The sequence below is a fragment of the Eschrichtius robustus genome, chromosome 10 (assembly GCF_028021215.1).
Source record: "Eschrichtius robustus isolate mEscRob2 chromosome 10, mEscRob2.pri, whole genome shotgun sequence".
Taxonomy (NCBI): domain Eukaryota; kingdom Metazoa; phylum Chordata; class Mammalia; order Artiodactyla; family Eschrichtiidae; genus Eschrichtius; species Eschrichtius robustus.
This window is the reverse complement of record NC_090833.1, coordinates 1,011,969-1,034,826: the sequence shown is the minus strand read 5'-3', so window position 1 is coordinate 1,034,826 and position 22,858 is coordinate 1,011,969. Positions and strand designations below refer to the sequence as shown.

At 58.7% G+C, this 22,858-nt stretch overlaps 2 protein-coding genes across 2 annotated transcripts; both read left to right on the top strand.

The window, feature by feature from the left end:
• The first annotated feature begins 9,574 nt into the window (after nucleotides 1–9,574).
• On the top strand, nucleotides 9,575–11,514 carry TMEM141 (transmembrane protein 141). Its single transcript, XM_068553027.1, has 5 exons — nucleotides 9,575–9,680; nucleotides 9,953–10,019; nucleotides 10,227–10,310; nucleotides 10,579–10,686; nucleotides 11,072–11,514. The coding sequence occupies exons 1-5, from the start codon at nucleotides 9,627–9,629 to the stop codon at nucleotides 11,083–11,085; spliced, it is 327 nt and encodes a 108-aa protein (XP_068409128.1). The 5' UTR covers nucleotides 9,575–9,626; the 3' UTR covers nucleotides 11,086–11,514.
• A 2,323-nt stretch (nucleotides 11,515–13,837) lies between these two features.
• CCDC183 (coiled-coil domain containing 183) lies at nucleotides 13,838–22,805 on the top strand. The gene is made up of 14 exons (XM_068553026.1): nucleotides 13,838–13,907; nucleotides 14,447–14,568; nucleotides 15,033–15,110; nucleotides 15,316–15,483; nucleotides 15,683–15,787; nucleotides 18,408–18,530; nucleotides 19,668–19,793; nucleotides 19,870–19,924; nucleotides 20,432–20,532; nucleotides 21,149–21,309; nucleotides 21,503–21,671; nucleotides 21,757–21,867; nucleotides 21,938–22,034; nucleotides 22,690–22,805. The coding sequence occupies exons 1-14, from the start codon at nucleotides 13,838–13,840 to the stop codon at nucleotides 22,803–22,805; spliced, it is 1,602 nt and encodes a 533-aa protein (XP_068409127.1).
• Nucleotides 22,806–22,858: the final 53 nt, after the last annotated feature.

Genomic DNA, 22,858 nt, shown 5'->3' with positions numbered 1-22,858 from the left:
GGAGGGGCAGAGCCGAGGGCTCCCGCTCGCAGCCTCCACTGGGTTTCCGGCCACGCCAGCTCTCAGTCAGGTCCCAGAGTCGTTGGACAGAATGCAGTGAAAGCCTTCCCGTGAAAATATTTACAAAACACACATCTATCTGATAAAGGACTTAAATCCTGAACCTGTAGAGAACTCTGAAGACTCAATTAAAAAAAAAATTTTTTTTTAAAAACAGACAAAAGATTTGAAAAGATTCCCAGACAGAAAGCAAGCCCACGCAGAGAGGCTCACGGGCGTTTGTCCTAAGGAGACGCAGGTACACACCAGCAGGATGGCGATTCTGTTTCTAAATCAAGGCTGTCACCACTGGGATGGGGAAAACGAGAGGGTGCAACACCCTGGGAAATGGTTTAGCAGATTCTTATGAAGGTAAACATTCATTACCATATGGCTCCACACTCGCACGCCTAGGTATTTACCCAAGAGAAATGAGACACACACAAAACCTGCCGGTGGCTGGTCATGTGATTTTACTGACAATCCCTAAAAAATGGAAATGACCAAATGCCGTTCGCGGGGCCGGATGAACAACCTGCAGACCCCTCCGGGGACCCCTCTGAGCCTCAAAGGTGCAGGGCAGCCTCCCAGGCTGTGGAGAACCTGCCACCGGTGTGTCCCCGGCCGTGGTTTGGGGACTCTCCATCACGAGTCTTCGATGCCTGGTCATCTCCTGGCCTCCCCACTCACCCTCACCCCCCAAGTCCACCCTCCACAAAGTGGTCGGAGCAAAGCCTGTAAAGCATCGATCTGATGCGTCCCTGCTTGAGATGCTCCTGAGTCATCGTGGCCCTGAGCACAGAACCCGCACGCAGCCCAGCCCTGTGCCCAGCCCTGTGCCCAGCCCAGCTCCCCAGCGGCCAGCCCATCCCTGTGCCCAGCCCTGTGCCCAGCCCAGCTCCCCAGCGGCCAGCCCAGCCCTGTGCCCAGCCCTGTGCCCAGCCCAGCTCCCCAGCGGCCAGCCCAGCCCTGTGCCCAGCCCAGCTCCCCAGCGGCCAACCCAGCCCTGTGCCCAGCCCAGCTCCCCAGCGGCCAACCCAGCCCTGTGCCCAGCCCAGCTCCCCAGCGGGCAGCCCAGCCCTGTGCCCAGCCCAGCTCCCCAGCGGCCAGCCCAGCCCTGTGCCCAGCCCTGTGCCCAGCCCAGCTCCCCAGCGGCCAGCCCAGCCCTGTGCCCAGCCCTGTGCCCAGCCCAGCTCCCCAGCGGCCAACCCAGCCCTGTGCCCAGCCCAGCTCCCCAGCGGGCAGCCCAGCCCTGTGCCCAGCCCAGCTCCCCAGCGGGCAGCCCAGCCCTGTGACCAGCCCAGCTCCCCAGCAGCCAGCCCAGCCCTGTGCCCAGCCCAGCTCCCCAGCGGGCAGCCCAGCCAGCCCCCGCCCCACCCCAGGCCTCTTGCTTGCACCCTCCCACCCAGCGGCCCTCTGGAGGTCCCTTCCAGCCCCCTCACCGGAGCCCCCTGCTCCCTGGGCTACTTTTCACCCTCTGCATCCTCCAAGCAGCCTTCCTCAAACCCCAGCCTTCACCTGCCGGTCGTTTTTCTGGCGGCTTTAGCATCATCCGAATTCTCTGCTGTGTTTATTTGTTGTCTGCTCTCCCGCACACACTGTAAACCCCGTGACAACAGGAGTTGTACCAGCCTGCTGGCAGCCTGTTGGTGTCTGTTTCCCCAGCCTGGAGCGCAGGGCCTGGCGGTGGAAGGGGCTAGTTAATGCTTGTGAATGAATAGAGGACAGGGGCCAAGTCGCTTTGACCCGCAGGTCTGCTAAACTGGGATCTTCACAGCACACATTTGCTGCCGGGGCAGGGTTTGTGTGGCCACATCTGGCCTGCATGGTCCATGGGTGCAGCTGGCACTGCAGGCCCAGATAGCAGCGGGTCAGTGGGAGCCCCGCACCCCTCCCCGCAGTGCAGGGGCGCCTCTGCCAGGGCCTCCATCGCTTCCTGCCGGCCTCAGCTCCCTGGAGGAGACTAGGAGGAGGGCACAGGAGGCTTGCGGGGGCTCAGGACGTGGACGGGGGCACTGGCAGGAGAGGTGTGGGCAGTGGTCAGACCAGAGCTGGCAAGGCTCTGGACCCAAGCACAGCAGGTGCGGTCCCAGCAATGGCCACAGGGCAGCAGCAAAGGGACCCTGCTTGCTGGGCTGGCAGAAGGGCTTACATGGGGCTTCGTGCCTGCTGGGGCTAGGGAGGAGTCCCCGAGCAGGAAGGTCACCTTATATTGAAGTGGGGTCCGTTGCAGGGTTTCCAAGCTTCAAAACTGCTACCAATGAATGGATAAACAAACAGGGTCTATCCACACGTCAGAAAGTTGTCCGTGTGAGAAGGAACAGGATGAACCGTGAAGACGGTGCTGGGTGAGAGACCAGGCCCCAAAGGCCATGTGGTGTAGGAACCCCCCTGTATGCAACGTGCAGAGAGGCAAGTGCATGGAGACAGAAAGGAGATTAGTGGTTACCAGGTCCTGGGGCAGTGGGGAGCAGCCGTTTAATGGGCACAGGCTCTCCCTTTGGGTCAGGGAAATGTTCTAGAGTTGATGGTGGTGATGGTTGCACAACTCTATGAATGCACTAAACCCCACTGAATTGTACACTTATATGGGCGAACTATACGGTCCCTGAATTAAATGTCAATAAGGCTGCTGGAAATAAAGCCCACTGCCAACTGCTATTCCACTTTTCATTGAGGACGGAAGTTGTGATGCTGCCAATGCCAAAGACTTAATTTCAGGAAAAAAAAAAAGTACACGTGACGCCCTCCACCCCACCCCACCCTGTTCCAGCTCAGGTCACAAGGGCCCGCAAAGCGGACAAACCCAGGGGCCAGGGCCTCAGGCACAGATAGCCCACGAGGGGCAGGGGTGACTCCCCACACCCTCCATAGAAGAGGCCCAGGGCACCAGAGGGCAGGGGCTGAAGGACGGCTGCCTAGGAGGCAGGAACCAGAGCCCCTCCCAGCACTCTTCGCTGGGGAGGTTGGACTGACAGGGTGGACGCCAGGCCAGCGAGGGCCCCTCAGGGCAGGAGCTGCACTCAGGGCACTGGCAACGGTCAGCCTGGTGCTGGCATAAGGGGTGAGCTGGGATTGACCTGGCTGCCCCGCGCCTCCCCGCTGCCCGCCCCCTCCCCTCCCCCTCCCCTCCCCCTCCCCCTCCCCTCCCCCTCCCCTCCCCCTCCCCTCCCCCTCCCCCTCCCCCTCCCCTCCCCCTCTCCCTCCCCCTCCTCCCCCTCCCCCTCCTCCCCCTCCCCAGCAGCAGGCAGCCTGCTGTGAAGACTGGCGGGCGCTAGGGGGCGCTCCTGGGGGCTGAGCCTCGTGGGAAGCTGGTGGGGACGCCGCTGGTCGGAGCTCAGTGCCCCCCGCGTGGCCTCGGACCCAAGGCTCCCCTGGACGTTCCTGTTGGTTCCTGCTCAGCGCCTGGAGCGGCCCCAGTTCCCGCCACTCGGTTCTCCAGCCTCCCGCTAATCCGGGAGCCCGACATCCCTCCTGTGACCCGCCCTGGCTCCAGTTGTCCAGGGCTGCCGTCGTCCCCCCAGGCCGGGCCCTGTCCCCCTGACGTGGGGCCCAGCTCAAAGCCAGATGTCGGCTTCCTGGCACGGCTGGGCCACTTCTCGGTCCCAGCCCTCCGCCCTCAGAGGAGGACCTTCTGGCCGTGCCTCACTCCACCCTGCTGACCACGGAGGGACCCAACCTGAACGGACGGCGTCAAGGACCCCCGTCCCCTGCCCTGCTGGGCTCAGCCAGGGAGCCCGACGGGAGATGGGGAGGAGGGGGATCGAGGCCACCAGGTGCTGGCCGAGCCCCCCACCCTCAGGTCGCTGGTCTCGCGGCTTGGGGAGCCTCATCCACACGGTTCTCCTCCGCATTCTGGATGCTGCCCTCCCCTCCACCCTTACGCCTGGGGACCGTCAGCTCTGCTGCTCTGGGCTCCCCTACGCCCCACCCATGTGTGGATAGATCGTTTCTTTGTAAACAAACTCCCCGCTTTCTCCTAATTAGAGTCTGCCTCCTTGTCCCCGCAGGAAATGGGTCAGGGCTGAACAGATGCTGGAAAAGCAACTTGTTCCAGGGATGACCCTAAAAAATAAACCACATTATCATAAAGACACCAGTTCTCCCTGAATCATCATCTATACATTTTTTAGAATTCCAAGTTTTAAAAAATTTCAACCAGAAAAAAAAATTTTTTTTCTAATTTCATATGAAAAAGTAAACATGGAATAAAAACTTAAAAAATTCTACAAAGGAAAAATAAACCCAGGCAACTAGTTCTACAAGACATGAAAACCTGTTATAAAATCATGAGCAGTAAGAGCATGATTGTAAATAGAATAACAGAAGAATCTAGAAAAAATGGGAAGAGACATAAATGACAGGGGAATTCAGCATACGACGAAGGACATGTTTCCGTCTGTGGAGAAAAGCTTGACTACGCAGTCAACAGAACTGTCACCACTAGGGACCATTTAGAAAATACATACGTAGCTAGATCACCACCTCACTCCTTACATCAAAATAAATTCCAGATGGATCAGATTTCCACATAAAAATGAAATTTAACAGTGCTGGTAGGAAAAAAATTTTTTAATTTGGTATGGACCAAGTCTACGAAAATCAGAAAAGGTAAACCTGATAAAGATTAACCAGTTTTCTATAGGAATATTTAGAATTTCTTTTTTAATAACAAAAAAGATGAAAAACATAAAAGACCGATTACAACAGTGGAAATAAATGAAGACCACCCAAATGAGAACAGGTAGGCATCCCCTGTGGTTGTTTAGGGGGCATATTTGTCTTTCTCCAGTTGGTCCTGAGTTGAAGATGCGGACAGAAATTATTGTTCGTTATCGTTCAAGTCCTGGCCTTTTGGGCCAATTGTCACAGGGCACGTGTCCAGCTGCCCGTGATTCTCGGAAGCACCTTGGATGGGGTTGGGCGAGGTGCCTGCCCTCCTGTTGGAGAAGGGTCTTGGGGCACAGATGAGTGAAGCTGGCCAAGGTCGGGGAAGTGGTGTGTTTGCACATGACTTGGGTTCCATTTCTGTGGAGAAAAGCTGAGCTGTGAGGAATGGGAGGCCCAGCCAGGCAGGGGAGGGGTCATCCCTGCACCTCGTTAGTGAGCAGGGCCCCTTGGTGGGGGTGGGAGGTCCAGGTCTGGCACCAGGGAGCTGCAGCATTCTCAGAGGCATGGGGTGGTTTCCCTCTGGACCCTCAGGCCTCTCCTTTATGTGAAAATTAATAAAGGGAACCCTCACTAAAGTGAAGTCAGGAGGCCAGAAGGGGGAGCCCTCACACCCTACCATGCAGCCTCAATTGCAGACCCAACAGGAAGGTTACTGCTTTCTACCCAGCAGGAGGAAGGAAGATTTTCTCCCAGCCCAGCAACAGCCCAGCCAATGAGAGACCATCACAGTTCAGCCAATGAAAAGTCACTATACTGCGAACTCCCAGTTTCCTCCAACGGACATTTTGTTTAGAACAGCCCCTCTCAACTCCCCCTTCTCCTCTATAAAAGAGTTTCCTCTCCTTTGTTCTCTGCACTTGCTGTGGTTTGCCCTAGATTGTTTGTCCTGAATTGCAGTTCTTTACTGTTCCCGAATAAACCCATGTTGCTGTTTTATTAAGGCCAAGGGAGATTATTTTGAAATGTTGAGCCAGTATCACTTTATTGGCTACATTGTTTTTTTTTTTAATTTTTTTTTTTTTTTGACATGAACCATTTTAAAAGTCTTTATTGAATTTGTTACATTATTACTTCGGTTTTATGTTTTGGTTTTTTGGCCCTGAGGCATGTGGGATCTTAGCTCCCTGACCAGGGATCGAACCCGTACCCCCTGCATTGGAAGGTGAAGTCTTAACCACTGGACCGCCAGGAAAGTCCCAGGATACATCATTTTTACAAAAGTTTGACAAGCAACAAAACGCAGAATTTAAAATATTCATACAAAACAGAATTAAGAGTAACATGACAACTCTAAATTGTGTGATGGTTCCAAACATGGATCTTATACCTGAAGGTGGCCAACTGAACAAATCAAAGGACCACAGAGAGGCAGGTGAGACTTGCAACTATGCCTGATTCTATGCAGTTGAGTTTCCACTTTTTTTTTTTTTTTCTGGCCGTGCCACGTGTCTTGTGGGATCTTATTTCCCTGACTAGGGATTGAACCTGGGCTCCCCGGCAGTGAAAGCACTGAATCGTAACCACTGGACCACCAGGGAATTCCCGAGTTTCCACTTTCCTGGTCATTTTTCATTGGTACCTACTCTGACCCAAGGGAACAAGGCTCTCCCCATGGAGGGAAATCTGGAGTCACATATGCCTCCTGGAAGTTCCCACTTAGGCAGCCATGAAGGTTTAGTAAAGTGGATCAATGGGAGGCCTCCGTTTTGTTATGAGGAGGAAATAGAACAGTAAATACAGAAGGAGCACACTCAAACTGAAAGAATTACCTGAGTATGTTGGGAAGAAACAGCACAGAAATAAACGTGAAGCAATAGCTGATGAGCTCTGAAAAAAGAGCAAAACTTCAATTAAATACTATTAAACAATACTATTTACTATTAAAAATAGTATTGTTATCTCAAAAGAACTGTTTGGAACCGATTATATTATGAAAAATACAGCCTGTAAGTTTGCAAATTCAGAGAGTGTAGATAAGAACCCAGAGTCAGTTAATAGTTCAGATGAAATAAACACTGTGAATCCTGAACCGTCTAACGCTTCCCAAAAGGCAAGTAAAAGATTAATTTGTCACGGGATCATGATAAGGCTGTTTCCAAAAGGCCATAATCAAAAGAAGAGGTTTCCCCCTTTCACAAGGGTTTGGGAAATGCGGACAAGGGTGTTGTCTTCCCATGAAAGAGAGAGAGAAGCAGCAACAGTGAGAAAAGGGCGTACAGGCCTGGTCCAGACATCTTGGGAAAGCTGTCTGGTCAGATGTCACCTGCTTTAATTCCTGGAAATCTTTACTTTCAGGTCACCAGATGGTATGCAGCTCCAGTCAGGGGTTGGTGCTTTTTCAGATGTGACGCATGAATCCAAGTGTCTGTTCCTTGGAGCTTGGTGGCACGTGGATAGGTTAGCAATACCTGGGCGGGGCTTCTTCCTGAAGTTGAAGCATTTGGCAGGAACGCTTCTGCAAGGTTCAGCCTGGCCTGAAATGTATCGGTTGTGCCCTTTCCCTGAGAAGTGCAGAGGCCCAGGCCCCAGCCCGCTGACCTATTTGTAAGTCAAAAGAGCTGTTGAAGAAAATGGTAAACTTCAACAACTCAGTCCACCTTCAGATTATGGAGCCAAGAAGAAATGAATGGTACAAAAAGGGAATTTGGGAAAGGCAATGGTTTTTTTGGCTGCGTCGAGTCTTAGTTGCGGCACGCGGGATCTTTGTTGAGGCATGCAGGATCGTTTTTGTTGCGGCGCGTGGGCACTTCGTTGGGGCGCGTGGGCTTCTCTCTAGCTGTGGTGTGCAGGTTTTCTCTCTCTAGTTGTGGCCCATGGGCTCTGCAGTTTGCGGCATGCGAGCTCTGTAGTTGTGGCACGGGCGCTTAGTTGTCCTGCGGCATGTGGGATCTTAGTTCCCCGACCAGGGCTCAAACCCGCTTCCCCTGCGTTGGCAGGCGGATTCCTTACCACTGCCCACCAGGGAACTCCCAAGGCAAAAGATTCTGAAGCAAAAGAATATTTCATATGTCAGTAGAATTTCCACACTGTCTCTTTAACACGAGAGAAGATGAAACGGCTTTCTGAGTTCATGTATTCTAAGACTTCCAAAGCTGATCTACAGGAGTCTGTAGGTGGCTTGCCTGAGAAACTAAATACTAAGATTATCAAAGCATCAGCCAAGGGTGGAAAATAGCTGCCAGTCAGTCCTAATGACTCTGTACTAAGATAGCATTGCACCCTCTGTTTAGGCTTGAAAGCCAATTTCCTCAAGTGACTTCAACAGTAAATTGTTGACCCACTTCGTGGTGATATTTCCAAAGACACACACTAACAAGTAGCAACTTTGGGTTTAACTGGAGTAGAAGTGAACCAGCCACACCTTGTCACAGAGGCAGTGGTGACTTCGATCACACTGCACCTGGTGAAATCGCCCTGCCCCCCTCCAGCCCACCCTGAGGGCGCCCCGGGCACTTCTCTCCAGAGCCCTGGGAAGGAGCAGGCGCTGGCAACGGCTGCACCCTCTGTCTCTTCATCACCCCACGTCTCCCCCCATCCCCCCATCGCCCACCCCCATCACCCACTTGCACAGGGAATGTCCCGGCCAGCGCCCACACTGGTGGTGGGGGACGTGCATTTTACTTCAGGAGCATCTGCACAGCTTTAATTTTTATATGGAATATACACTATTTTCATTAACAAGCAATAATAAATTTTTCTTTAGAGAAAGCATTTTTAACTACAACCTTGACCTCCCCACTGGGTTCCAGATTCACACATCCCAGTCTCCTGTCTCCAGACATCTCAGACCCGACAGAGCCCGAACCGCCTCCCAGTGTGCCCCACACCATCAGCTCCCCTCAGCCCCCACTGCTGTGCCCACCTATGCTCAGGGCAAGCCCTGGAGGCCGGCCTGGGTCCCCTTCCTTCCTCACTGGCACCTCCAACACAATGCCGAGGCCTGTTAGTGCAGCCTCCAAACACACCCCAAGAGCACCCTGACAGCACTCTTGCACCCCAGTAGCCCCCTATATCCTGACAGCACGCTGCACCATGACAGCACCCCTGCCTGCTCCACTGCTGAAACACTCTCTAAACCTTAGCAGATGCACTCCTGGAAGGCTGGCCCCCCGCCGTGCAGGGACAGCGAGGTGTCCACTGAGCTGACATCCCTGGCTGTGCCTGGCTGTGTGCAATCAGAGGAACTGAAGTTCCCACCAGGCTTCAAGGCCCAGCCCAACCCTCGCCTCTCGCCCTCAGATCCAGCCACGTGGGCCTCCTGAAGCTTCTGCAAATAGGCCACGCTTAGTCCCACACAGCAGCTCAAGGTTGAGGGTCCTCTGCCTGACCCTCCCACGCAGGTCTCTCCTTGAGGGCGGGCGCGCACACACACAGACGTACACACAGGCCCTGGCCTCTCTCCATACCCTGACCCATTTTGTTTTCCTGGCCTCCTCCCAGGTCTGTTTACCTGTCTGCTCTATGAGGGCTAGGAGCTCTGACTCCTCCGTGGGACCCCCAACTCCTAGCACACGAACTGGCACCAAGTACGCGCTTACGGTATTTTTGGAATTAACTCGCTATGTCATCTTTGGATACACTATTCCGTGGTCGTTTTCAGTAGATGTAATCCCGTAAGCAAAGCCCCACCCCCACAAATAATACTAACAGTAATCATTATGTCTCTGAGAGCTTGGAAATGAGGCGGACGACCCAGGCCGGGCCCGCGGGGAGGAGCGCGCGCCGGCGCCCACGTTCGCGCCGCCGCCTCGCCGCCCACCGTCACAGAGCTGGGCCTGGGGAGCGCGCGGCCGGCTCCGCCCCCTGCCCTCCGCCCGGCCCTGCGCAGGCCCCGCCCCGCCCCGCCCCATCCGGCCCCGCCCCTCCGCCCGGTCCGGCGCCGCTCTGCCCCGCCGGCTCCCCGCGCCCCGCCAGCCATGGTGAACCTGGGCCTGTCCCGGGTGGACGACGCCGTGGCCAGCAAGCACCCGGTGAGAAGGCTGGCCTGGGACGCGGGCCCCTGACCTCAGAAGCTGACCTGAGCGGGGCGGGGGCCTCGGTGGGAGTGCCCTTATCAGGGAAGAGAAGAGGGACAGAGGTGGGGGACCCTCTTGCTGTGGAGATCGAGGCATCCTGGGTGGGCATGGGGGCAGGTGGGATGTGTCCAGGCCCCCAGGGCCTCACGATGAGTGGTCCCCTCCCCCCGGAGTGTGCCCAAAGGAGGGACGGGGAACTGAGCCTTCAACCCCCTCCCCCATCCCAGGGACTGGGGGAGTATGCCGCGTGCCAGTCGAACGCCTTCATGAAGGGCATTTTCACCTTTGTCACAGGTAGGCTGGGTCCAGGTGTCTGTCCTTGGGGTGGGAAGAGACCTCACCCTCCTGTCTCACCCTGACTCCCCAGCAGGTGGCGCCAGGTCGCCAGCCCCCAGTGCTCGGAGCCTGGCAGGTGCCGCGAGCACTTAGGCCGAGAGCCCCGGTGGTCCCCTGGCCAGCCCCGTGGACGGGCTGGCTGACGTGGACCATGGCTCTTGTCAGGCACCGGTGCGACCGTCGGCCTGCAGATGCTCGTTCAGAGGAAGTTTCCGTACCCCTTTCAGTGGAACATGCTGGTGGCCGTGGGTGGGTACTCCAGGGCTGGTGCCTGGCGCCCCTGAAATGCACCCCCGTTGCCGCTGGCTCTTCAGCAGAAGTGGATCCCACTAGGGGTGGGGGGGCTGTGGTCCCGGGCATCCCTGCCTCCGGGGACGAGGCTCCAGTTCTCAGTGGGAGCCCTGCTGGACCCCACCACTCCCATCTGCCCGGAACAAGCCTGCACCCTGCTCCCTTCCCCTGACAAGTGCAGAGGCCCCGCCCCCCTGCCCACTGGCCCCTGCCCCCCACTCCCCAGTCGCAGGCTCAGTGGCCAGCTACTGGGTGACCCGAGTGGAGTCGCAGAAATGCAGCAACCTCTGGCTCTTCCTGGAGACAGGGCAGCTCCCCAAAGACACGGACACAGGTGAGGGTCCCGGGGGCAGCAGGACGCGGAACCGAGGCTCCAGTGTAGGCGGGACAGGCCTGTCCCCTTGACACGCGTGTGGGGGTGGGGGCTGGAGGGAGGGGGCCTGCGGCAGACAGAACTTCCAGGCCCTTGTGCAGGAGGAAGACCCAGGAGGGGCTGGGTGGCCCTGGGCGAGTGCAGAGTGAGGAGGGCGGGCACCCCAAGAAGAGCGGCCGGATTGAGAGGCCCCGCATTGGACACCAAGCTGATTGATCTCAAGCCTGGCCTCCACTGCCTGCATCCCTCCTGTTACGGGCCTCAGTTTTTGCCCCGGTAAAATGGGCACAGGGCCCGGGAGCAGCTTTGGGGTGTGGTTCTAGCTGTCTCCCTTTGCCTCTTACAGATCGGCACAGCTAGGAGAGCTCCAGCCAGGGCACAGAGGACCTGGGGCCGGAGAGTTCTAGAACACAGCCCTCAGCACCTCTGCACCCCAGGCTGGCCTCCCCACACCCATGTCCCCTGCACACATGCATGGCCAGCTCTGTCAGACCTGAGCAAACTGCTCCTGCCCAGCCTGGACGCCCAGAAGGTCAGACCAGGAGGTGCTGCCCCTGGGGTGGCTGGCCTCCTTCAGGGCAGCGAGAAGCGTGGTGGACACAGAGCTGGAGAAGAGCAGGCCTGTCTCATGCATGTTTGGGGGCGGCAGCTCTGGGGTGGGGGGTTGGGCCTTCTGCACTTCCTGCTGCTGATATGCCCTTTCTGACCCCTGCATCCCCCCGCCCACCCCAGTCAGAGCTGACAGCTTCTGCTGGGGGTTGTGGGACTAATAAACGCTTTCCCGCTTCCCGCCTGAGTTCTAAAGCAGTTGGGAAACAAGTCAGAGCAGTAAGAAGATGAGAGAAATGTCACCTCGGTACCATACAGCTGACTGGAGGAGGTGCCAGGGCAGTTCCTAACACTGAACCCCAGAATTCGACACTCTGGGCAGCCCATGGGCCCTCCACGCGGGGCTGTGCTTCTGCACCACCTGGCGCAGAGAAGCAGAGCAGACGGTGTGCAGCCAGGCAGCACCCGGCTTCCAGGAGACAAGGGACAGGAAGTGGTTGTGCCCACCTGCCTATCATTCCAACCCACCTATCAGATTAAGTCACTTCTCCCCCGGGGAGGAGGAAGTGAGGGGTTCAGGGAACCAGAGTCAGCTTACTGGAGCTCTGTCCACATGGAGGAGTGTTCCTGGGTGGGCAAGACTGCCCACCTCACCCACCCGCAACAGAGGAAGAGGCAGAGATTATATAAATCTGGGCAAATCCATCGTCCTTTATAAGCAGGCTTCCCGGTAACACTGAAGGCACACAGGGCCGCGCTGTTCCAGCCCCAGCTCCGCCCCTGCGCCTGCTGACCTAGTCAGTCATGCAAAAGAACATCTACTGCACACTCACTATGCACCAGGGAATCTGTTCGTGGGAAGGCAAAATGACAGGAAGCCCAAGATAACCATGGCATAAGCAAGCTAGAGTTTTCATTTTCTTTCATGGAAAAGTTCAAGTGGGTGGTCTGGGGCTGTATGGAGTCAGGGACCCAGGCTTCTTTTAGCGTGTTCCGTGCTGTAACGGCCCTCATTCCAAATCCACCTCATGGTCCCAGGCAGCTGTGCTGGCTCCGGCCATCAGGTCTTCATCCCTGTCAACAGGAAAGAGAAAGGGGGAGGAGGAGGGCAGTTCACTCACTTCTCTGAACACTCCATTGGCTAGAACTAAGTCACGTGGGACGCCTAGTGCAAAGGCACCTGGGAGGGCAGCTTGCTCTGGGCAGCCACGTGCCCACTAAAATTCAGGGGTTCTCCATCGGAGGAAAGGAGAACCAGTATTGGGGGACAGGCTCTGCCTCACACCCTGGGAGAACACGGGCATCAGGGGAATAGACCCTGCCCACGGCAGGCCCTCCCAACCCCCTGAGGGAAAGACCTGGGCTCAGAGGGAGGGCAGAGGGTGAACTTGGAGTTTCAGAGGGGACTGGACTCACCTTTTAAAAACTGAGAGTGACCAGAAAAGTAAAGGATCTGTGTGAGAGGTCACAGAGAAAGATGGCTGCTGTAACAGCACATGGGTGAAGACTGTTGTTAGGGCTGAACTGTGTCTCCCCCAAACTCACAGTTTGCAGCCCTAGCCCCCAGGACCTCAGAATATGACTGCATTTGGAGACAGGACCTTTGAAGGGGTGATTAAGTTAAAATGGGGATGGGCCCTCATCCAGTCTGACTGGTGCGCTTATAAGAGAAGGCGATTAGGACACAGATGAGTACAGGGGAAAGACCCCATGAGGACATGGCCGTCTACAAGCCTGGGAGAGATGCCTCAGGAGAAACCAGCCCTGCCGACACCTTGATCTCAGACTTCCAGCCTCCAGGATGCGAGACAATAAATTTCTGTTGTTCAAGCTGCCCAGTCTGTGGTGCTTTTTAGCAAACTCATGCAGGTTGGAAGAAGTAACCCATCTGATGTGCACCCCTGGAACCCCAGGCTTGGGCCACATGGCTGTAAGGGAAGCTTGTGCTGGGGGTGCAGAGGGAGGGGACTAACTCCTCCTGGAGTAAGTGACAGCTAAAGCTGGACCCAGGACTTCCCCAGGGAAGTGGGGGTGGAGCAGGGAAGGTCAGGGAGAGATGGGGTAGTCAGGGCCGAGGCTGGGGGTCTCACGAGCCAGGTCACCAGGGTTGGAGTTTGAACTTGGGGTGGGGTAAAGGAATGGAGACCCTGTAGGCAGTGAGCAGTCAGAAGTTTTAGGAGGCTCAGTGGAGGACACTGGGGGTGTGGGGGGATGGGGAGGGTGCAGTGGGGCCACTGGGGTGCAGTGTCGCCACCGTGGGGTGCAGTGCCACCGCCAATCACCTCCCTGTGGAAGAAAGCTGCCTTGACCAAGGCATCACACTTGAGCGGAGAGCAGCCACGAGACTCGTATCCAGGAGAGCAACCCCAAGGCTGGCTGGGGGCAGAGGGTGGGGTCGTGGGGTGGGCCAGGAATTACTGGGTTCCCTGGGCGTTGAGAACCTCAGCCCCCGTCACAATGGGCCAAGATTCCAGGGACAATCTGAACTGTGGTTCTGCGGGGCAGGCTCAGCACAGAGAGGGTGGGAGGTGCGGACGGGCCCTGGAGGACCCAGTGGGCCACCATGAGGATTCGTAGTGAGGCAGAGATGGAGGAGCAGATCCAGGAGCTGAAGACCATCACTCGGCTCCAGGGTGCGGCTGCCACTGGGGTGACCCAGGGGCTCCGGGGATCCTGGGTGCAGGACTTACGATCTTAACACAGGGACAGTCCAGGGCATATGGACTGGGGGCCGCTCGACTGTTCACCCCCAAACAGAGCTGGGGGGAAGGGATCGGAGGGGTCTGCCATGCAGGGGGCAGGGGGAGGAGAAGCTGGGGGCTTCAAGGAGATTTGTGAGCATAGTGGCCTCAAAGCCAGAGGCGACAGGAGAGGATCCACCCACTTCTGTGGCTAGAGGGTCTGGAAGCAATCACAGGCCTGCCCGTCCCTGGTTTGCATCCCGCCCTCCCCACCTCCCAGCACTGCCGTCCACTGAGAGCCGTCCAGATGAGCACTGCTGAGCAGTGAAGCGGGCCCCCATGCAGGCTGGGAGGAAGGAGCGCGGCCTTGGAGACAGCAAACTCATGCCCCCACCTCTGTGCTCCCCGGCGTGGAGCCTACCCCACCCGGGAATCCCGGCCAGGCCCTTGGCCCTTGGCCTACGTCCTGGCTGCCCTGTCCCTCCACACAGAGCAATGTCGGGCGCTGCAGATCCAGGCGGTGAAGGAGACCACGGTCAAGAACAAGGCCACGCTGGCTGTCCTGCGCGGTAACATTCGCCGCGGGTCCCACGAGTGGGCTTTGGCCAAGAAGGTGGACAGCGGGACCCTCCCTGTACCTGCTGGCTGGGGGGGGGGGGGGCCGGGCCCGTGCTGAAACAGCCCCTCCCCCAACACAGGTGGACAGCAGGCACCTCCTCTCCTTTCCCCACTCTAACCCCAACCATTCTGAAGCGGGGGGTGGGGGGGGCCAGTTTCCCCACCACCCACCTCAGAGGGCAGGGCCAGGGGCCCGACAGGGGTCCCTTTCCTGGGCTACCCCCTGCAGCAGCCATATAGGGGAGCCAGGGACCCGCCTCTCTGGACCCCCATCACATCGGAGCAGGGATGGCCGGGATGGGGTCCTTCAGCACTCTGCCCCTTGTGGCCCCAGGAGCTGGGGTCTTGCTGCTGGGCTAGCACATGGCAGAGGAGACCCGGGGAGAATCCCTGGAGGGGCCGGCGGCCGGGGGGCTCGCAGAGGGGCCGGGACCCCAGCTCAGCCGCCGCGTCCCACAGTACGACCAGCAGACCATCTCCAAGGCCTGCGGGAAGGACGTGCCCATGAGGCTGGCGCACAGCCGCTGCACCATGGAGGTAAGGCAGGAGGCGGGGCCCCTCAGCCCCGCCCAGCCAGTGCACCCCCAACTAAACTACGATGTGGAGCCGGTGGGGAGCAGAGCGAGTTCCCAGCCCCAGCGTCCCTGTGGCGTTGCCACGGGTCCCTCCCCGCCCGCCCGGCGGCAGGAGCGCTCCGTGGCCCCTGAGCACCCACGCGCGGGGAGTGTCCTCCCAGACCCAGGTGGCGCGGGAGAAGCTGCGCAAGTACGTCTTCGACCGCGTGAATATGCACAACGTGCTGACCCACCTGGCGCGGCGGCGCGAGCAGAAGCTGGAGAGCATGCAGCTGGAGCTGGCCAGCCTTAAGAACCAGCCCGAGGCCACCAAGGAGGAGCTGCGCATGCTGCAGGTGGCGGCGGGGAGCGGGGCGGGGCCTCCAGGGTGATGGGGCGGGGCCGCAGGAGGAGAGGGGGCGGGGCCCTGTGGAGGGGCGGGGCTAGATGAATGAGGCCCCCTTGGAAGAAAGCCCAGCCCCGCCCCCGCCGGCCTCTGCACTCCCAGGTGGCCTGTCCCCACGCACTCTCAACGTGCCTTTCCTCTCCGCCCAGGTCATCCGTCAGCTGGAGAACAACATAGAAAAGACGATGGTCAAGATCACCACAAGCCAGAATATCCACCTGCTGTACGTGGACCTGCTGGACCACCTGAAAAAAGTGAGCCCCCTCACCCCACGCCCTGAGACCGAGACCGCATCCCGGTCCCAGGGAGCCCAGCTGGCCAGGAGGGGCAGGAATCTCAGGCCCCAGCCTGTTCGCCGGGCTGGAATCTCGGTGGGGGCGTGCCCTCTGGGTTAGGCCGCCCCGCAGGCGTGCAGCTCTCCTCCAGGCCGGGTGACCCCGAGAAAGGCTGAGCCCTGCTTTGGGCGCCAAGCTGAGCAGCGGCACCTTGTAGGTGGGAAACGTTCTTTCAAGAATTTATTTGCTACTCCAAAAAGGCATATCATGTGCTACATCAGAATTGTTTGTTTTTTGGTTTTTGGTTTTTTATAAATTTAGTGATTTATTGACTTATTTATTTTTGGGTGCTTGGGTCTTCATCGCTGCGTGCAGGCTTTCTCTAGTTGTGGCGAGCGGGGGCTACTCTTCGTTGCAGTGCGCAGGCTTCCCGTTGCAGTGGCTTCTCTTGTTGCGGAGCACAGGCTCTAGGTGTGCGGGCCTCAGTAGTTGTGGCTTGTGAGCTTCAGTAGTCGTGGCTCGCGGGCTCAGTAGTTGTGGCTCGCAGGGTCCAGAGTGCAGGCTCAGTAGCTGTGCTGCATGGGCTGAGTTGCTTCGCAGAATGTGGGATCTTCCTAGACCAGGACTCAAACCCGTGTCCCCTGCATGGGCAGGTGGTGGAAGTCCTGTTTGGGTTCTTTACTTTTTTTTTTTTTTTTAATTTATTTTTTATTTTTGGTTGCGTTGGGTTTTCGTTGCTGTGCACCGGCTTTCTCTAGTTGCGGCGAGAGGGCGCTACTCTGTGTTGCGGTGCGCGGGTTTCTCATTGCGGTGGCTTCTCTTGTTGTGGACCACGGCCTCTAGGTGCACGGGCTCAGTAGTTGTGGCACATGGGCTTAGTTGCTCCACGGCATGTGGGATCTTCCCAGACCAGGGCTCGAACCCATGTCCCCTGCGTTGGCAGGCGGATTCTTAAGCACTGCGCCACCAGGGAAGCCCCCCTGTTTGGGTTCTTATTTGATGGTTTAGTGTTGTTTTTACTTTGCCCCATCGTTTCTTATCCCCTGGCTTCTGAGGCCAAGAGATGGGTCCTGAACCCTCAGAAGTCCCCTAACATCATCCAGGGCAAGCTGCCTCTGAGCAGGTCAGTAACCTCTGCTTGCTGCCCACCTCTTCCAAGCCAGCCACCCTGCTCCCTGCCGAGAAGGCCAGGGGGAAGCCCCCAGGGGCCGTGAGCCCTGCTGTGAGGCAACCCCCCTTCACTGGAGGCCCCCCTTGGCCCCCACACAGAAGAGCACAGGCACCTGCCACAGGCCAGGTGGTGGAAGATGGGGAGGACGAGCACAGTCGGAGAGGAGGGCTGGAGGGTGGGTGCCAGGGTGCAAAGAGGAGCAGCTTGGCAGGTGGGGCCCGGAGAGAGAGGGAAGACCCCACCTTCATCCTGGGGCTGGGGGAGGGGAAGCCCTGGCGGGCAGTGTGGCCGGGAGGGTGACAGGTAGAAATGCGTTTGGAGGAGGGTGTGGGATGGGTGGGCATTGCAGCTCTTCGCAGCTGGGGTCATGCCCCCCAAATCCTGCCCAGCAGCACGCTGCTTTGTCCTCCAGCCTGTCCCTCTTGCCTCAGGCCCCGCGTCCTGGAGACTCACCTTGTGGCCCTGCCCACGTCTCCTTCCTGGGCCCACTCCGCCTCCCCACACCCCTTCCCACTCCGACTGCACTCTGGGGTCCAGCCCCTCCTTCGCCTGTATGCATTATGTCCTCCCAGTGGTACTTGCTTATCTTTTCAGAACATATGCACTAAAAAAAAATAACTCCTGTGGTCATCTGCTTTTTTTTGGCCGCACGGCACGGCATGTGTGTTCTTAGTTCCCTGACCAGGGATCGAACCTGTACCCCCTGCAGTGGAAGCGCCAAGTCTTAACCACTGGAACACCAGGGAAGTCCCCCTTGCATTAAAAAAAAAAAAAAAAAAAAAGTGAAGATTCTACGTTGTAGTTATCAACAACAAAATACTAAGAGCCAAGATATATTGGACATTTATGAACCTGACCCTGTGCTAAATATACATCATTATACCTTCTCAATCCATCCTGACAGCGACCTCCTGAAAGAGCCATTATTACCTTACCTTTACACATGGCAAAACCCAGGTTAAGTGGCTTTCCTAAGGTCCCACGCTAGCTGGTCAGGTTACAGACTTGGCCTTGAGTCCTGAGTCTCTGACCCCACACCAGTGTTTTGAGCCTCTCTGCTTCACTTCAGACAGCAGCCAGCCTCCCGGGGTTTCACAGTCACCTCTCCCACGTGGTGGGACATCCCATCACAACTTCTTTGGAAGTGTCTCTGGACTCTGGCCCTGGGCAGTAAGAGAATCCACCAGGAAGATGCTGTTTTCCCTCCCAAAACATTTCCTTTCACCTGCTTTGGGCCCGGCTGGGGCCATAGGCCAGGCTATACTTGTCCTCTGGGCTCGCACAGTCCGGGGTGAGGGGTGGGGAGTAGGCGTGGTCCACTTTGGGGGCCAGAAGAGAATGAGGGAGGGGCCAGGGGAGCCTGTGGTTGGCCCGCAGCCCCTGGACTGTCAGGCTCTGTGCCCACCTGCCCTTGCCCTTCTGCTGCAGAAGCTGGCAGGATACCCCACAGAGCTGGACAAGCTGCAGAATCTCGTGGTTGACTACTGCTCGGAACTGTCGGACATGGCAATCATGTCCCAAGATGCCATGATGATTACGGATGAGGTCAAGGTGAGAGCAGGTCCCAGGCTGGGGGCCCTGCAGGGCTATCTCTTGAACCTGTCTGGCCCAGGGTCCGTCGGGACACCCCCATGCCCACACCCCCTGTCATCACTGGAGGAGTCCAGTGGCTGCCCTGCCAGCCTGCTTGCCTTACCACCTGTGAGCCTAGGCAGAGGGGGTCCCACCAGGCACAGAAGCCACGAGGTAGACAGAGAAGGCAGAGAATTGACCTGGACGGGGCAGGTGCCACCCCTTCACCCACTCTGTGCCGAGGCCCTTGCCAGGCCAGCCTGCCCCCTCCTCATGAAGTGCGGCCGCCCTGGGGTTCAGACCTTCTCAGGAAGGCAGTGAATGGCGGATTCTGGGGGTTGGAGGTTGGGCAACACAGTCTTGGGGTGTAACAGGGCCAAAAGGAGGCGTGTGGGCTGGAGCCTGTGTGGGCAGCAGGTGGCGGGGCTGCAGTGGCGGCCCTCCTAACCTGGAGCCCTGGGAGGAGATGGGGGGAGACGGGATCAGGTTCGTGTCTCCAAACGGGTGTGCTCTGGCTGCAGAGACTGGAGGGGACCAGGGCCAAGACACTGGTCACTTGGGCCAGCCCAGTGGTGGAGATGGGTGGCCGAACTCGGACGGAGCCGAGAAGCCTTTAAGAGGTCAGCCCGATGAGGGGTGGGGCGAGTGAGACGTGCAGGCAAGGGCAGAGCGTGGCATCCAGGATGCGTGAGCAGGCACAGACAGACCGTGGATTTAGCCACCACAGCGGGATGTGCTGGGAGACAGGAGGTCTGGGGGAAGATGATGAGTTTGTGTTTAGACACGTGGAATCCACTCTAGTGAGTTCTAAGGGGAGCCGGCAGAGGCAGCGGAGGACCGGGGCTGGAGAGAGAAATCTGTGAGGCACGTCCCAGGCGGTCCCTGAGCCTATGGCTGCAGCCGGAGTGACCCCAGCTGGAGGGGTGTAACGCCAGGGAAGGCTCAGAGGCCAGGCAGGAGGGGGGCGTCCCAGAGGAGGGCAGAACGCAAGGGGGAGGGTGATGGTCGCAGGCGGAGTATCCCAGAACAGGAAGACGGGGCCTGACACTGACGCTGGCTCAGCACCCCGCGTGGCCTTGGTGGGACAGACCCCTGCCCCGCTTCCTGTGTCCCCAGATGAACATGAGGCAAGGGGAGGCCACCTTCATCAAGGAACGCCAGGCACGGGAGAACCGGCTGAACCAGCAGAAGAAGCTCATTGACAAGATCCACACCAAGGAGACCAGCGAGAAATACCGCCGGGTGAGTCTGGGCCACGCCAGCCACAGCAGCCCCTGCCCCAAGAGGACCCCCCTCACCTCCTCCTCCCCCTCCTCAGGGCCGGCAGGACTTGCACTTCCCCTCCAACCTGATGGGTCCCGAAACTCTGAAAGGTAAGCGCTCAGCTCCCGCCGCCCCAGCCGGGGTCCCGAGAGGTGGGTCACCGTGAGGTGGGGGTAACCTGCGGGGGCCGGGGTGAGGGAGACCGACGAGCCCCGGCCCCGCCCTGGCTAGACCTGCACCGGTGCACACCAGCGGTCACAGCGCACGCTTCAAGGTGCTGCTGCCGGCTCTGGGCTCTTGGCCAGGGGTGGCTGAGCCCCCGGCTTCTCAGCTGTAAAATGCACTCGGCGATGCCCCGGCACCCCCGAGCCGCCTCTGAGAAGCCCCCCTAAGCCCCCCTGTGCCAGGCCGCTTTTGGTCCTCCTCTGGATGGAGCTGCCTTGGGGCATCCCTCGAGGGCTGGCCGAGGGCGGAGCCAGTTAAGGCGAAGGCGACTCTGACGGGTACCCAGCTCTTGCGTGGCCTCCCCTGACGACGTATGGGGGCATCCGACGGCCCCGCGCAGAGCTCCCACAGCATTCCTGCATGCCGGCTGACCTTCCCTCTGCTGTGCCCAGTGAGGAGAAGGGAGACCTCCAAGGCTGATATCGAATACCAGACGGACGTGACGGCTTTGGTGGAGAAAGTCAAGACTGCTGTGCGGTGCTCTCACCTCTGGGTACTGCTCCCTGGCACTTCTGGGGTGTGGGCAGAAGGACGGGTGGGGACCCTGCCCAAGCCCAAGGCCCAGCTGAGCTGGGCCAGGCTCTGCAGACACCTTCTGCGTGAATGGACACACAAAGCAGCGGCCCCACAGCTCAGCGTAGCGGGCACTCCAGGGACGCAGCTGGCAAATCCGAGCCGTGCTCCAGGGGCTGCACAGAGCCTGCTGGAATTTGAGGATCAAACCCCGAGGAGGTGGCCTTCACCTCTTAACTCCTTCCCCTTCCCAAACCAACAGCATCGTGACGAGCAGCTGCCTCTCCGCCCCACCCGCTTTATTTTAATCCGCCCTGGGTTTATTATTAGTAAGCCTTCAGCTCCTGTCCATGGTCCTGACGTAAGCTTGTCCACCCTCGGACGAGTGACTCAAAGCCACGCAGTCTCTTGGCGGTGGTCTCTCTGGCTCTTCCTTGGGGTCAGCTGGCCCCTCTGCCTGTCACGAGGGTGACACACACAGAGGGCCTCACAGGTCCTCAACACCCAGCCACGGTCAATGTTACTGACCACTGGGAGCCAGAAGAACAAGCTCCCTCCTGGCTTACACCGGCTCCTCGCCCCACTGGCCCCGCCAGGACATCGCCGGCCGGTTCCTGGCTCAGAGCAACACGGAGGAGAACCTGGAGCTGCAGATGGCAGACTGTGAGGGGAGGCGGGCGCAGCTGGAGGCCGTGATGAAGGAGCTGGAGATGAAGGAGGTGATGCTCAAGTTCCACCAGACGCCCAGCTCCATCAGGTACCCGGGGGCCCCTGACTTTCTCCTCACTAACGGCCCCGTGGCTGGCACCAGGCTCGGAGCTGAGCGCACCCGCCGCCGAGGGGCCCCAAGTGCCCGCCTCTGAGCTCCTGAGCCCGAATTAGCACAGCGCCCTCTCGGGGCTCCGCTACCTTGCCCTCGGTCCGCTACCCACCTCCCTCATCCTCAACAGCGTGAAGTCTGTTGAGAAGAAAATGAAGGACATGCTGAAGGAGGAGGAAGACCGGCTGCAGCTGGCCCGCGCCAACATGGCCAAGAGCCAGAAGCTGCTGCTGACCATTCAAACCGGCATCGACAACCTCCACATCCGCCTGGTCGGCGTCCCCCTGCCCGCGGCCCAGGTACCGGGGGAGCGTGGAGGAGCCGCCGGTACACAGGGTCCCCTGGAGGGGCCAGAGGGAGACGACTTGTTCCTCCTGGCCACAGAAAGAAGCGCTGCCCTCCGACACCCTGGATGTGCACAGCAAGCTGGCACACTGCGAGGAGAAGCTGCTGTACCTGGCTGACCGAGTGCAGATGCTGGCCAGGACAGAGGAGGTAGCCCTGGCCCGGGGGGTGCCCACACGCCCCGTGTGCCCTCGGAGCTGACAGTCCCCATGCCCTGCAGGTCCTCACGAAGGTGAGGGATGCCCTGGAGTCCTCGGCCCTGAAGGAGAAGCAGAACACCAGGATCAGCTTTGAGGAGATGGAGGAGGATGTCATAGGTACAGGCCGCCCAGCAGCTGGTGCTGGGCCTGAGCTGTGCAGAGGCAGAGGTTGGGGATGGCGCTTGCTGCATCTGACCAGGGCGGCCTGGAGGGACAGTGGGGGCTAAAGGGATGGAAGGGGTGTGTCAGTTGCACCCACAGGATTTTTAATTTATGGTGGTGACTTGGTGAAGTTAATGCCATTGAAAGAACTTACCACCTTTTGTGACACAGGGAGGCACCAGTGCCGGTAGGCAGGCAGGGGGAAGGCCTTGGCCAGGGCCCTTATTGGGGTTTCTGTGGGAAGGGCAAGGCAGGGCAGGGCACACAGCTTAAGATCTGCCCGTTCGAATAATTCCAGCAGGTTTGGGGCACAGGGGCTGTCCCCAGTTGCCTGGCAGCTGGCCCTGGGTGATTCAGGCTTGGGGTGTGGGTTAGACAGAGGTGGTCGGGTGTGGGCTCTGGAAGGACTGGGCGAGCCCTGGTCTGTCTCTCTCCCTGGCTGCGCGAGACCCCAAATGCCAGAGCATCAGGGACACAGAAAGTAAGAAATATACGTCGTTGGTACAATTGGCCCTGCGGTGAACGGACGCCAGGGGACAATCCAGGATCTGGGGACCCTCGCGGGGCAGACGGGCTCCGGGCGCGGCTGCCCTCCCGCCCTCCTTTGCAGAGACCTTCCAGTTTGCCGACGTGGACCACAGTTACGTGCCCTCGCGGGCCGAGATCAAGAGGCAGGGCCAGCGGCTGATCGAGGGGAAGCTCAAAGTGGCCAAGAAGAAGAAGTGACCGGAAGAGGAAGAACCCGCCTCGCCAGCACACCCCGCCTCCATGCTGTCATT

Bases quoted from the DNA above. Each gene is read 5' to 3' on its own strand.
- CCDC183 (XM_068553026.1), top strand. From the start codon at position 13,838: ATGAGGATTCGTAGTGAGGCAGAGATGGAGGAGCAGATCCAGGAGCTG. The intron at 14,569-15,032 runs GTGGACAGCGGG...CGCGTCCCACAG, and splicing joins AGTGGGCTTTGGCCAAGAAG to TACGACCAGCAGACCATCTC. The intron at 19,925-20,431 runs GTAAGCGCTCAG...TGCTGTGCCCAG, and splicing joins GGGTCCCGAAACTCTGAAAG to TGAGGAGAAGGGAGACCTCC.
- TMEM141 (XM_068553027.1), top strand. From the start codon at position 9,627: ATGGTGAACCTGGGCCTGTCCCGGGTGGACGACGCCGTGGCCAGCAAG. The intron at 9,681-9,952 runs GTGAGAAGGCTG...CCCCCATCCCAG, and splicing joins CCGTGGCCAGCAAGCACCCG to GGACTGGGGGAGTATGCCGC. The intron at 10,020-10,226 runs GTAGGCTGGGTC...GGCTCTTGTCAG, and splicing joins CATTTTCACCTTTGTCACAG to GCACCGGTGCGACCGTCGGC.